Source organism: Anopheles arabiensis, chromosome 3 (genome assembly GCF_016920715.1).
Source record: "Anopheles arabiensis isolate DONGOLA chromosome 3, AaraD3, whole genome shotgun sequence".
Taxonomy (NCBI): domain Eukaryota; kingdom Metazoa; phylum Arthropoda; class Insecta; order Diptera; family Culicidae; genus Anopheles; species Anopheles arabiensis.
In genome coordinates this window covers 74,783,471-74,797,875 of record NC_053518.1, presented here as the reverse complement: position 1 = coordinate 74,797,875, position 14,405 = coordinate 74,783,471, and the positions used below count along the sequence as shown (strand labels likewise).

Here is a 14,405-nt window from a genome sequence, read left to right as displayed (position 1 = left end):
TTCTGCTCATCCATTTTGTTTCTTGGCAACAAAGGTCAAATTAAAAGACTTCAAAGGTTGCAAAACCGTATTATGAGGTTAATTCTGGAGTGCGGTTGACGTACGCCGTCTGCGGTTATGCTAGATATTCTTCAATGGATGTCGGTAGAGCAGCTGATTGTGTACCAGACCATGACTAATATATTTAAAATGTTAAAGGACCTGTTGCCATATATGTCAAACAAACTGTATGCTGTGAAATATGTGTAGATGTCCCATGTCATTATTAAATGTGTAACTGCAGTTGTCATCTTGATCCTCATGATGATGATAAGATTTTTCTTTATATATGGTAATAAAAATTAGAAAAAAATATATATGAAAGAGTCAACATAGGTTTCAGACACGTGCGCGTACAAGTCGAAATTCGGGATCTATTTGGGGGAATTTAGGGCACACGGTCTGGGAGGTCACAACAGGATTTACTCATTGATGATTGTAAGTGGCTAATTCATACATTAAATAAAGATACATTAGGTTCACCTGCTTCGGAAGGTAGTGCCCTAGAGCCAACGATTGACACTAGTGGAACTGGACATATGCATGTTGCAGTTGTGTTCTGATAAGTAGTGCGCCGGATCCACTAGTTGGTTCTTGGCGAGCTACGTAAGGGATACATTAAATTCTCCTGCTTCGAAAGGTAGTGCCCTGGAGCCTGCCATTGGTGCCAGAGACCCTGGAGTCAGCGGTTGGCACTAGTGGAACTGGCCATATGCATGTCGCAGTTCTGTCCTGATAAGTGCTGCGCTAGATCCATTTATTGGTTCTTGGCCGGCTACGTAAAGGATGCTAGGGAATATCAATGTATTCGATGGAGTATGACCCTATTTTTCTTGATGAAACTATGTTGGTCATCTTGGGTGTATGTATGACTCGGACAGTTCCTCTGAGAGTTTTGCGATGCCACCAAAAAAAAAAACCTATGTTGGGGAAAGAGGTAAGACTAATCATCATCACCAAGAACTAAAGCTCTGGTAGTGTCACTCACCACAAATAAATTGGAGCATAAAAAATTAGCTTCGAGCTGGTTGTAATAGTCTTATCGGTAACGGTCGTTTTGCTGTTTCCACTTGTTCAGCAAAAATATCAAAACCTCAGTCTGATCTACACCGACGGATCAGTACAAAAAGTGGTACCTTTTTGCTATGGAATCTACTCTAGTATCGATAGGAGTTCCATTAGACTAACAAACCACACCTAAATCATCCCCGTATGAGCAATAGCTTTGGTTATCGCAATCGACAAAGGTCTACACCGGACATTCGACGTGATCTTCAATGTATCCTTGAGGTACTTGAATCTTGGAACCATCCGTGACCCGAACATTCACCTGCTTAGCAATATAACAAATTCACCCCAAGTCACCTTCTGCTCAATTCCTGGTAATACATGTACTCGTGGAAATGGAATATCAGACGGAATAAGCAGAGCAGTACAACAACATTTCCTCAATAGCTTACGAACACATTTAATATTTCTGCACATCACTAGCCTATATGAAGAACTTAAACAACAGTTACATGCTAATCAATAAATTATTAAATGCACCTATGCAAATAATTTGAATAACATCAGTACACTTCAAATGCCATCTCATAATGTTAGCGCCTAAATTGATGTACAGATTAAAAGTCAGTGGTATGCAAGAAGAACTCGTGCGTTGTAGACGTTGATCCCGTCAGAGCTTATAAACACACAGTCGCAAAATGAAAAGGCTTCCTTGGTATGTGTGCAAGCGGCGCCTACTCCCTCTTGTCTACACAGTCCGGTCGTAATCATCACTGCTAGCGCCACACGATCGTGTGCCAAACCAAGCCAGACGCTTGTGTAACGATGATCGGAGCAGTGCTAACCCTCATATGCTGTCACCTTGTGCTGTGCTGTTCGCCCGTCCGTGCGAACGACACGGCAAGCGAAACAGAACCCTTCCAGGGGTTGAAAACAAACCTCATGTTCCAGTAAGTAGAAGGTCCTGCGAACGCCGAACCCCAACACGCCAACATAAATTATGGCCAATAATTTATTCCCATTCGTACAAGGGTGCTGAAACGGTTGGACGAGATTGATCAGCGCATAAGCCATCTGGAGCGAAGGTAGGTGAAACTCGCCATTACAACAAACACGCCGCGTTTATTTATCGGTTTTAATTCCTCCAAAAAAACAAGGATACAGAGCAATCATCACGTCGCCACCGCAATCATCACGGACAAACTCGAAGGAATCAGTGGTAAAGAACAAAAAAATCCCCCGCCCAACTCCTAACCCAGTTCGAGGTCGTACAGTTCCACTGACTTACCCGTGCGTGTGCTTTACTTTACAGATAAGCTCGAGCGCATCAACAAAACAATACGTCAAAATGGTAAATCTTGCCACACGCCACTGCTCACTAGCTAAATCATTTCCCTTTGGTTTTGCAGTCGGCACCTACTACGGTTCCTGCCACGAAGCACCGGCCATGCTAAGCGACGTGTACACGATCAAACCACCCGCCTCGAGCGTAGCACCGTTTCGTGTGTACTGCGAGCAGGGCTACCGCAAGGGTGGCTGGATAGTGCTCAGCCGCCGGTTTGACGGTTCGCTCAACTTCACCCGTGACTGGATCGACTACCGGGATGGGTTCGGATCGCCCGAGGGCGAGTACTGGCTGGGGCTCGAGAAGATGCATCGCATCACCAGCTCGGACTACTTCCAGCTGCTGGTACATCTGAAGGACTACGACGGCACGGTCAAGACGGCGCTGTACGATGAGTTCGAGATCGGTAACGAAAGTACCGGGTATCGGTTGCATCTTGGGCCGTTTGTGGAAGGTGCGGCCAAAGATTCGCTGCGGGCTAGCGCGGGGATGAAGTTTTCGACACCGGATCGGGATAATGATGAACATCCGGGGTGCTGCGCGTCGTACTACGCTAGTGGCTGGTGGTATCGGAACTGTATGAACGCGTAAGTATGCTTCATCAAAGTTCATCAAAGTGGAACCAGTTTTTGTGTTTCTTTTTTAACACGGACACACCTTCGTTTTAGTAATCTGAACGGGCTCTATCGCCGGTCCGATCCGCACAATGCGACAATGAACTGGTTCGGCTTCCGGGACGACCTTCAGGGATTGAAGGAGGCTACGATGATGATAAGGGAGGTTTCTTCCTAGCAGTGGCCTTCAGCCGCCCTTCGGCCAGTGACTGCACACTTCACACCGAACTGTTTGAAGAGAATATTGAACTAACCTTTTTTCCCGGCATCGCTGAAGCCATGTTGATTGCACTTCTATTTATATTTCTAGCAGGTAAAGTAGATTATTGGGACTGTCACTCAGCCTTGGCTAAGAAATCACTCATCACAAGAGGACACGTGTCACTTGAAGATGTCATTGAAGCTCAATTTATAGGCTTTTCCCCACACTTACACTACAATTTATTGCATAAGAATACGTTTTAATATGTTTAAAACACACAAAAAATGCTCATTCTATGGAACAAAACCCTATAAATGTACAAAAAATCACTTTTTTTCACCAAAATCACACCCGACCGTCACTGGAGCGAGCACACGTTCGTCCTGCCGTGTCGCTGACAGCGGTCACACACAGAATGAAGCACGCTAGCGACCGTTGCTAGGACGACCGGCCACGCACCACATTACACCGCGTGGCGTGCAAACGTACCTGGCAACGCGTAAACATAAACAAACCACTTGCTCCCAATCATGAAGTGTGGATGTGTTCATAGGGGAATAGACACAGCACAACTATTGCCGGTCGGTTTGCCGACCGTAAGGCATTTTTGCTAACTTTCTTCGTACCCTATCATCAGCAGCAAATGAAGGATTTAGGTTAGTACAATTAACCCTTGACGTTTAATATCAGTGGCTTTTTGTTGGACAAGCAGTTCCGACTTTTCAGTAAATGAATCAGCATATGTGTAATTATTTGTAATTAATATTGTAAAGCTAATTATGTTTGATAAATATACTTCTATGGTTCTATGTGATATCTAGGCACTGAAGGGTTGTACGGTCTAAAAAGAGAAAAGTCTTTCAACACCACAGTAAGTAGCGAAGTAACGAAGCGAATTCAATAATTCCCATTATAGTTGATCAAACAATATTTACATACCTGGTTAGTGCGGTAACGCGACCGGAGCACGTTTGCGACATGCTCTGTTACTTTTTCGATGGCGAAATGGTGGTGGGAGGCGAATCAAATGGGAACGATTTATTATAAATTATATTGTTTTTACAAGCTATTAGTTCCAGATTTCTAAATATGTTTTGCAATGCAATAAAAAGTCTCAATTTTTTCTCAAGCATTATTAAGAATTACATTGACCCAGCTTGTTACACTTTACCAGTTACCAGGGTTAAATTTATTTACTTTCAACTTGAATAATTCTAGCAATATATTCCTGCACACAGGCGATCTTCGCTTCAAAGTTCAGCTGCTTCCAGTGTATCAATGGTTTGATTTGTTTTCGTATAACTACACACTGTAATACTACTTTGTTTGCTGTTTCTTGTTCTCCTCTGTTTGTTTGCGGTAAGCTAATCTATTCGTCTCCAGGACTCTTATTCCTTCCACTGTTTGTTTCTTATGCTTTTCCTTTGCAATTACATACAGATTATGTCATCTTCAAGTTTTATACACCTGTTAGCAAATTATTTTGGCGATTTATGTGTAGCGTGTTCTAGGGTAAATGTAACAGTAACGTCAATTTTGGTATTTGGTTTTGTTTCAAATTTAGGGTAAATAAAACAAAGGGATAGTGTGACTGCCAGAGAGTGAATCATTGAATATATTTGAATTATTCTATTAGTGAGATCGTGAAGGCGATGAAATCGTTCGTGATAGACTGAGGGAGTGATACTTGAAGCATTGGCCAGATTGCGAGCGGTGAAGAAGTTTCCGCGAAGTGAGTAGATTGGTTTTCTTTCGTATTTATTATCAAAACACTAATACACACACACATACATACATACGTACACATTAACACTCACGCACATGAAATGGACTCGATGAGTTTTGGTACGATAATCGGTATGAGCGCCACCTTGCCAATCTTGTTACTGTTACTTGGTGGGTATCGAACGGTATGAAAATGGTTCTACATTCCAGTATGTGGAATTTAATGATCTACAAACCAAAACAACGGTGTAACCTACACCTGCGTAACTTATCTAATGTCTTGCAGCATTTGTGTGCTGAAGCATCCTGTCACTTTTAAGTGTTACTCCGTGCAATGTATGCATATGGGCGCCAACGTATTGTTTCGTTCTACCGCATGTGAGATGCCTTGCTTGCTCGTACCGCGCTCTACTACTGAAAACCCTTCATCAACCGTTTCCTTTTTATTACCCGTATTTTTCCACTTCGATACTTTACACAGTGTTGTCTTTTTATTTACGAACGAAACCGACACCGGTTTAAACTTATTAACATCACAAAATCCTTTACTAAGTAAGTACACTGATTTGATAGAGTGTGCCTGGGTCGAGCCTGGTCATGAAGAGTGAATTGAAATGGGGCATTGATTGGTGAAAATATTTCACTGACGATCGAGTAAGGGGGTATGTTTGAAACACGTTTAAATATTCATATTTTACACGCCAATACACATCCAACGTTTCGAGAACAATGCTCTTTAGCGGGGTCTCGATTCCTTACCGTTTAATAGATCGCTACAAAACCCCCGCCATTCCATAATTTTCCATCAAGCCGTACGGGTAACGAAGAATATATATAAATGTCCATTAATGTGCCCATAGCACGGTCACAGGTAGGGTAGATGATGTAGCAGACATGGAGTAGAGAAAACGTGATGGCAAGGCTGGCGTAATACCGCATTAGGAAAGAATGCACGAGTTGCGTTTGCCGCCGAGACTTTTGTCCTGTATCTGCTGTAGGTGCTGCAGCTGCGCAACGGATGGAACGTGAACGCTGGGCGATGCTTGCGGGGTGGCTGGTGCACCGGTACTGCCCGTGCTGGCCTGCTGCGGCAACGACTGGCGCCTTCGCCGTCGCAGGGCCGGGCTAAGGTTGTAGGTTATTTTGGCCTGCACTAGAAGCTCTTTAAATATCTGCAAATGGAGGAAGGAAAATAACTGAAAATAGTAATTGACCAAGCGAATATGATTAGTTTGTTTAATACCTGTGTAACATTGCGGTTCAGCTTGGCTGATGCTTCGACGAAACCATTCTCCCAATCTACCGTTACCATCGATTCGGTTGTGTCACGTGCTACCTGTTGAATGGAAGAAAGCAAACATTTGAACGATGAAATATTTCACGCTGAAATGTTGCAACGGTTTATTTTGGTTTCGTTGCGGGAACGTAACGCCTCCGTAACGCTAACCAGATAATGGAAGTCGTTTCCATCTCCAGGGGTTCTCATAGTTGTGGGACACTTCGTTGACTCTGTCTTATGGGAAGTGAATTTAATATGTTGGAAATTGGACTCTGTTGCACCCCTTTTAGACAGGCGCCTTGGCAATTCCTATTGGATTTGGACCAAGGATGCTATGAGGTCCAATTCCCATTATATTAAATTCATTTCACGTAAGAAGGACTCAATAAAATGTCCCATAGCTATGAGAACTCCTGGAAAACCCTGTATCGTTTTTTTAATGTTTTTGTTCAATATTTTAAAAACATTTTCAAAGCACCTGCGTCCTACACAAAAAGCAACAAATATATATTTCACTATTTTATGTTTCATTTTTTATCTTGTATTGTGACAAAGCTTGTAACAAATTGTTTGTAATAAACTAAATTGATTTTAATTCTGCTTTATGTATTTCATGTCTTTTACTTCCCTTACACTTTTTTTGCAACACTCTTATCCTTAGAAAACATATTATCACAACAAAATATCTGTTGGCGCAAGTACTCTGCTTACGCTATCACTCTCTTACGCATGACTGGCTGTTAAGCTGTGTAATGTTATTTGTCCCAAAATAAGAGCTTATCATGTCTCCCTCATAGCAAATGTGATGTTGAAGACATGTTTGGATAGTATGAATCTGAATTAAGTTGTTATCCGCAAACATTCAACCATAGATCAGCACCGAACATAAAAAAGTGTCTAAAACGATCGAAAATGTTATTTAACATGCAGCTTTATTACAAAATCACTATAGCACTATGCCCCGTGCAGTAAAGTAAATGAGAACTTGGTTAGCAAATAAATTCTTTATCTTTCAATAATGTACCACTGGATGAGCTAGAATGAACGTTGTTAGGAAAATGAAAATCTTCTACAACCATGTACTCCCACACACACATACACACACAGACAGCTTGTGGAAAGTTTTTCGCTTAAAACTTTTCTATCATACACGACGGATGTGTCCGCTGTAAAGAGACAGGAAGCTCGGAAACAGCCCGCCTGTGAACGGACACTTACACTCACTGTGTGCAGGATAAAAGTCATGTCCATCGTGAGGCGGGAAAGAAGGTGACGCATAGCACGAAGGTGCACATGCTCATACGGTATTAATGCGAGTCATGTTCAAGTTTGCTAAGCAGTTGGGTAATGGGAGCAGCATTAGCCACATAATAGCGCTAGATTGTAGTACAAATCGTTTGCGTGACTAAATTTACGCATCATAATTGAGTGACTTTTAATAGTGTTGCGGAAAGTATGTGAAGGTGAAGCACAAAGTGTGTGATTTATTACAATTTCACAGAGTGTCAATCCGTTTCCGCAGCTGTTAGTGTACATGCTCTTTGTTTTTGGGATTATTCATTTGTCTTCTTCTTCTTTGGCACAACAACCGCTGTTGGTCAAGGCCTGCCTGTACCCACTTAGTGAAATGAGCTTGGCTTTCAGTGACTTATTTATTACCATAGCAGGATAGTCAGTCCTACGTATGGGGGCACGGTCTATTTGGGGCTTGAACCCATGACGGGCATGTTCTTAAGTCTTACGAGTTGACGACTGTACCACCAGACTGGTTATTCATTTGTAGATTTGAGTAATCATTGTTTTTTTATCATTCATTTTTCATAAAAATATCCTCAACATCAGTACACAAGCACCCAAACATGACGACTAATCTCAACATCGTCTCGCTATCTGTTATGTTCACTAAGCCTCTATACGATACTTCACATCCACTGGTGAATTTAATTGAGTATTTCGCTTACAGAAGCACAAGAGAAGAAGAAGAGAGATTTCGCTTACAGCCACTTTATGCAAAACGCCGCTCATTCGTAATCGTAATCGTGTGCATTCATGGCACTTAATCAAAGCGCTGCATACCCGATTCCTTTATGCGGTAAGTCTTCCTCGTTTGTTTTCGCATTCCATTGCCATTGTTTTGGCGAATCATCGTGCGAACGCCGCGGCTTGTCCTACGCGCTCAATTCGTTCATAGCATGATAGTGAGATGTAAACTATCGGCGCGTACGATAAGACGGTTTGGAGGAACAGAAATGGTTCAATATTGTTTTCCTCGAAATTCCTTCTGCATTCCACAAGTCGAAAAGTGAACCGCGCGATTCCGCGTCAAGCGCGAAGTGAACATATCCATTGCAAGGGAAAAGCAAATTTGGTCACACTGATAGCCAGTATAGGACTGGGCTCTATTTTCCTCTATTTTTAACCCATTCACCCGTTGTAGATGGCTCTGTAGCTGTAAATCCCCGTAAAATTAACGTTTTGCAGCCTTATTTTACACCAGCTTCATTCAATCATTTCAAGCGCCCGGAGCTATAAATAGACATCGATGTCAATAGGACCGGTACACGTACCTGCCGCAGATCTTCGTCCTCATCGCTCAGGTCCGTCTTGTTGCCGACGACCACAATCGGTACCGCGGTCGTAGATTTAATCTCGTGGATTTGCTCGCGTATCGCTTTCACTTCCTCGAACGTGATACTGTCCGTGACGTCGTACACCAGGATGAATGCATCCGCCGACGAGATGGAAAGGGCCCGCATTGCTGGGAACTACGAAAAAATGAAGAGGAACAAAAAAAATATGAGAAAAAGCGGAAGTGTACTTCCAATGCATCTGGTCCGATATGTTAACGATTGCGCATAGACACACGAGCACTCGCACGGGAAGGATTCTGAAAAGGCTCGCAGGCACTAACTAAGGACAAAAATAGCTAACGAGGTTACGCGCGGCAGCAGCTTTTGCAGCAGTTGCATCGGTGAGCAGACAGAGAGTGGGAAAGTTTCACGCGTAATTGGATTTCAACTTTGGCGCATATGGATTGATTAATCTTCCCTTTGCGTGCGTCACTTGCAGTGTAATGGAGTTAGATGCGCTGGATTGTTGAGCAAACTGCACTTTCATAAATTACAGCGACAAAAAAAGCAATGAAGGGAGGTTGTGGCAGGACTGAGTTAACATTCTAAATTTAATCATGTGTGTAGTTTGAATTAATTAGCATTTTCCTGTTGTTTTATATATCCTGCCGTGTCAAATCATAATTGACAGGTTCATAGTTTTTACAACGCTGAATGTAACACTTGAATAATCCTCCGAGCATAGATTTTTTGTAGTATTTAAGTACTCCAAATACAGCAAATTCGAACACTGTATAGAAAACCTGAGCTAAAAAGTTTGGAGACTGTTTTATCATCATTTGTATGTGATTGAAAGAGTTCAGTTATTTGACGCCTAAATTTATGCAATCATCGTTTGTATGTGGTTGTAAGAGTGCCCAGTTATTTGACGCCTAAATTTATGCAATTTACTATATAACAAACGTGAACATTACGATACTCTTCTTTGCTAAGCGTGTTAAAGTATTGTGTTAAGAAGGGTTGGGATTTTAATCTACTTTCATTATTCTTTGTTAAAATAAAGCTGAAACATCTCTCTAAGCTTAAATGTATGTCTGTCCATGTCCAACTCTTAGCCTTCTTCATGGCGAACAAACTAGACGGCTGCATCCGATATGGCAGTGAAGCAAACATACTAACTGGATGAAACAGGACACACAGTCACTTTCCGGTCCAACAGGTGGACCTACGTGGCTTCCAGCTTCGGCAGGATGAGACGTCCCTTAATTTCTTCCCCAACACATGATAGACGCACGTGTATACGAAACACGATCAACAAACGATTAAGGTGGGTTAGATTAAAGTTAAATTTTTAATGGCTTTCCCAAAAACCAGCAAAACGAGCACAAATGGTCTTGGATGATGATGTCCTAAACAACCGCCCAGGCCAGGCTGGGCAGTGTTTGGCGTCACACGGTGCGTCCCAAACGATACGTCCTTTGTTTGGAGACATAATTTGGGTTTCGCAAATTACATCACACCTTTTTGCCACCCTTATTAGCTATTCTGTGAGCGATTTGTTATGAAAGGATCGTAGGGATAGTGAACGACTCATTTAGCTGCTCGTTCCCTTAGCTGCAGGCGTCTTTAGTCTTTCTCTGTGTTTTTTTATTCTCCTTTTTTGCTTTGTTTGCAGGCAGATGGGGCTTTGGGCATGGCGTTTGATTAGACCGAGCTTGGCTTTGGTGCTTTTTGGTGCTTTGCCACTCACACAAACGCACACACAAAGACAAACCTAACAGGGATCACAAGTTGAGCTTTAAAGGCATGGGGTTATGTATCTATGCTTTCGAGTTCGTTGACAAGAAAGCCGCGGAACAGCGCTGATAACTTCACTATGTCTAGGAACACGTTTTGACGTGCTATGCTAAAAAAAGAGGTAAAGCTGTACATAAAACATGAAAAGCGTGAGACACTGTGTAAGTTGGTCAAACACTGCAGGGTCAGTCGGCAGGACATCAAAACTGGCAAAGGCATCAAACCGGAAAAGGAAAGTTCATCACTCCATCGCGAACCGTCACCTCTTGTCGGACCAGGACCAGGCACACATAAACCCACCCACCCAAGGTCGCACCCGAGAGAGTTGGATGTACAAATATTGGTTTGTTGCTATTCTGGGCGAGTTTTCTGGCAACGGACGCTTTTTTGCGCTGTTACTGCTGCTCTTCCTTTGCTGATCGTAGGTTTGGTAGGTTCGTTAGCTCGATGGAAGGACAGTGCACCGTTGTTCGTTAGCATACTGGAGCACACTGTATCGCTGGACCCATGGTTAGGACCTTTTGACGTGTACGACAATCACTCATGCTTGCGAAATTTACTTAGTTTGTGTGTTTTCGTCTTTCCACAAGGGGTTTGGTTTTTTTTTCTGGACGTGTGAACATTTGACATGTTGCTTACAGCTGCTTTTCCAAAAAACTTAGTTATACCTTTTTTTAGGGAGTCATCAGTTTACACGGTGTCAACATTGAAATTCTTGTCAGAAAGGTACTAAAAGGAAAGTTTGACTAGTAAATTTTGAGATTGCTGTATTTCATTACCGATTTTTAAATAATATTTTTTTAAAGTTGTAGATACTCAGATGAGACCACAAATGAACCAGCGAGAAAAGCCTATCAAATGCGTGACTTATCTAAAGCTAATGAAAATTGGAACCAATTAAGAAGTTAAAATTAGAATTTAGAATTAAGTTACGAGGCGAAAAAGAATAAACGGTCTCTTTCATCAACAAGCTAGCCACCAATCTCGTAGATCTCATTATATACTCCTAAGTGTCATTTTTGGGCCGCAGTTTGAGCATTTTTGATTCATTTGAAACATCCCATAGTTTGTTAAGCTGATGTGTCCTTAATGGTCTATTCTGGTTGTCGAAGTCAGTATAATGTAATTAATATATGGAGTATGTAGGTGGGCCCTTGAGTAGGCATTTTTCGTTCAACCACCGAAAGGCGTTTGATTTTAGCGGCTGGGTCAAATGTCAGGCGCTTGACCATGTGGATACGAGTGAGTAGAGATAAGGATAAACAAATTTTATTATTTACTGCCTTCCGTTCACTGTGCGTTCTTTATTATGTCTGCAATTTAGAAATAGCTACTTCATTACTTAGACTAATAAAACAACATTTTACTAAATTCAAGAGTGAAGTACAACTAATCAATATTTTAATTGCGAAGCATCATTTCAAGCACAAAGTGGAGCGTAGCAGAAAATAATTATTTCCTTCGGGGCCCTTGTCTCGGGAATTTATTTTAATGAAGCTTCATAAACCGTGACTCTCAATTTCGTTTACCGTTTCGATGGCTTCCCTAGTATCAGTCTCGACAACTTGATAGCAAAAAAAATGGCTCCGTATGCTATCAATGTTGGCATTAGTCAAACATCAAAAGCATCTAAAAGGGACACGCACTCGAGGGAAATCCATCCGTTCAACGAATGGTTGATCCGGACCGAGGAAAGCACTGATTGCCGTTCGTGCGATGTCCAGGAAGTGTGATTGAGTGAGTTTGTGTATGTATGTGTGTGTGTGTGTGTGTGTGTTAAGCTTTACATATTTGCATAACACTTGGGTGTGCTCTTGAGCATGCAGCGCACCTACCTCGTACGATCCAGAAGTGTCCAGTATGTCGAGCGTCAGATTTACGCCACCGACCGAGAAGTGTCCATGGTGCATCTCCTCAACCGTGCGTTTGTACTTGGGCGAAAAGCTGCTGTACAGGAACTGCGTGATGAGTGAGCTTTTGCCCACCTTGGCCGCGCCCATCATGACGATCTTGTGCCGAACGTTGGAGTTTATAGAGTTTTCATCGTTTTTGAGTGGCCTGAAAGGGTGGAAAATTTTTGAGCAAATAGGTTTTAATAGTAGATCTTAAGAAAGTTATCAAAAATTTCAATAAATCTCTGCAAATGTTCAAATTGGATGGAGGGAAATGATAAAAACATAATTATAATAATTTTACTCACAACACGTGTTTTGGACAATCTATAATATTGATAAACATACAGTTCGTTATTTGAATCATTATTTGAATTATTAAAAGCAGTTTAGAAGAGTTAAATAGTCAATAAGATCTGTAGCTGGTATAGAGGTTGCTTCATCTCATGACAGTTAGAAGAATTGAATATGCAACTTTAAATAATTCACAGATGCAAAGTCTGCACAGAAGTTGGTGTAAATACAATCTATATATGTTAGCTGACAATTGATAGAAAACAGGGACTCATTGATAAAGCAAAGTAAAGAAAGCAGGTTGATATCTCTTGAACTGCTAGGTAGAAGGCTATGAAGATTTAAGAAGTGTTAACTTTTCTTGAACTGCTGTGAATGCTCGTTAAGAACAGAAGCTAAAGCAGTTGTGCTGCGTATGTAAACAGTACTGAGTATTTCATCAGCCGCATACAAAAGCTTCACCTCATTGAACTCGGAGGCAACTACTGCTTCGGAAAAATAGCAAACAATGTATTTAATCAATTCGTTTGGTATGATGAATAATTTATTAACTGCCAATCAAGAGATCGTTATTGTTTAGAGTCATAGTAATTTCGATTAATTTTCTAAAGAACTTTGACTTTGAAGTATGCCCATGTAACACGTGATGCTAGGATAAAGTGGTGCGTTTGAAGTGTTTACCAGCATGGTAGCGTGGGAGTCAATTATGTATGTTTCCACTTATGCTGCACAAAAGTACGTTGTTATGCGGAACATGCACTGTGTTGCACATGTTTCATCTCACGACAAGTGTTTTGCGCAACAGTTTCATTTTGTACATGCTGGAATCAAGTACTTGGCTGAGATGAATGTTTCATGTCAACTTATAGGTTCAACATAGTTTTTAAGCGTGGCAAAAATAGTCAATTTGTCATGAATACTGCATACCTTCTAGGCGTTTTGCCATACGGAGCGCAGCTTTAGCTAATAAATCTTATTGTGTGTTTCAGCAAGCTCTGCCAGAGTTTCGCAGTGTGACAAAAAAGCTCATAAAAATAACCTTGAAAAACAACCTTCAAACACATCCCCATCAAACGAGTGTCAAAACAAGCAAAAAAAGCGAATCACCGTTAACGCCATACGTTCCGCTCGACCGATTAGCATAAATAAAAGCTTGAGTGATATTCTTACTTCTTTCCTCCGGTTCGACACCATTTGCGGTGTTGGTATGCCACCGCACCAAACACCATAATAAAAACCGTTCCCAAAAACACACGCACACGCAAAGAAAACGTAAAAAAATCGAATCGTTTTCTAAGGAAGAATAAATAAATTTCGATTCGCTTCGCACGGATGATGGTATTTTTGAGGGATGAGGGGGGGTGGAAAGCACTCCGGTACCGGTACCAGAGCATCTTGCGCCCGTGCGGATGGGAAGATTAATTTACGAAGAGTAAATGAATCCCTGGACAAGAAACGGCCCATTGGGGAAGGAAAATGTCAATAAGAAATACCTTCCCATCACCTGGCCATTGGCTGCTTTCTCTGGAGAGAGCGAGAGACAGGGAGAGAGAGAGCGAGAGAGATGAAACTGCTCCGGATGACTGCATCAAGTGCCTCGAGGTTCGCTTTTTTGTTCGCAGTTGTTGCCCACGAAAACA

The 14,405-nt window shown here is 41.8% G+C and overlaps 2 protein-coding genes across 5 annotated transcripts in view; one reads left to right on the top strand and one right to left on the bottom strand.

Moving 5' to 3' along the window:
- Positions 1-1,838: 1,838 nt before the first annotated feature.
- LOC120900720 (ryncolin-1-like) lies at positions 1,839-4,030 on the top strand. The gene is made up of 6 exons (XM_040308104.1): positions 1,839-1,997; positions 2,079-2,132; positions 2,205-2,266; positions 2,360-2,398; positions 2,457-2,979; positions 3,061-4,030. The coding sequence occupies exons 1-6, from the start codon at positions 1,873-1,875 to the stop codon at positions 3,182-3,184; spliced, it is 927 nt and encodes a 308-aa protein (XP_040164038.1). The 5' UTR covers positions 1,839-1,872; the 3' UTR covers positions 3,185-4,030.
- Positions 4,031-4,760: 730 nt separating this feature from the next.
- Positions 4,761-14,405, bottom strand: part of LOC120900722 (ras-related protein Rap1) — a 79,116-nt gene continuing 69,471 nt past the window's right edge. For all 4 annotated transcript variants that reach the window (XM_040308107.1, XM_040308109.1, XM_040308108.1 and 1 more), the window contains 4 exons: positions 12,415-12,637; positions 8,780-8,977; positions 6,177-6,269; positions 4,761-6,105 (listed from right to left, as the gene is read on the bottom strand). In XM_040308107.1, coding sequence (XP_040164041.1) covers positions 5,872-6,105; positions 6,177-6,269; positions 8,780-8,977; positions 12,415-12,637 — 748 coding nt within the window. In that variant the 3' untranslated portion in view covers positions 4,761-5,871. The remainder of the gene's footprint in view (positions 6,106-6,176; positions 6,270-8,779; positions 8,978-12,414; positions 12,638-14,405) is intronic.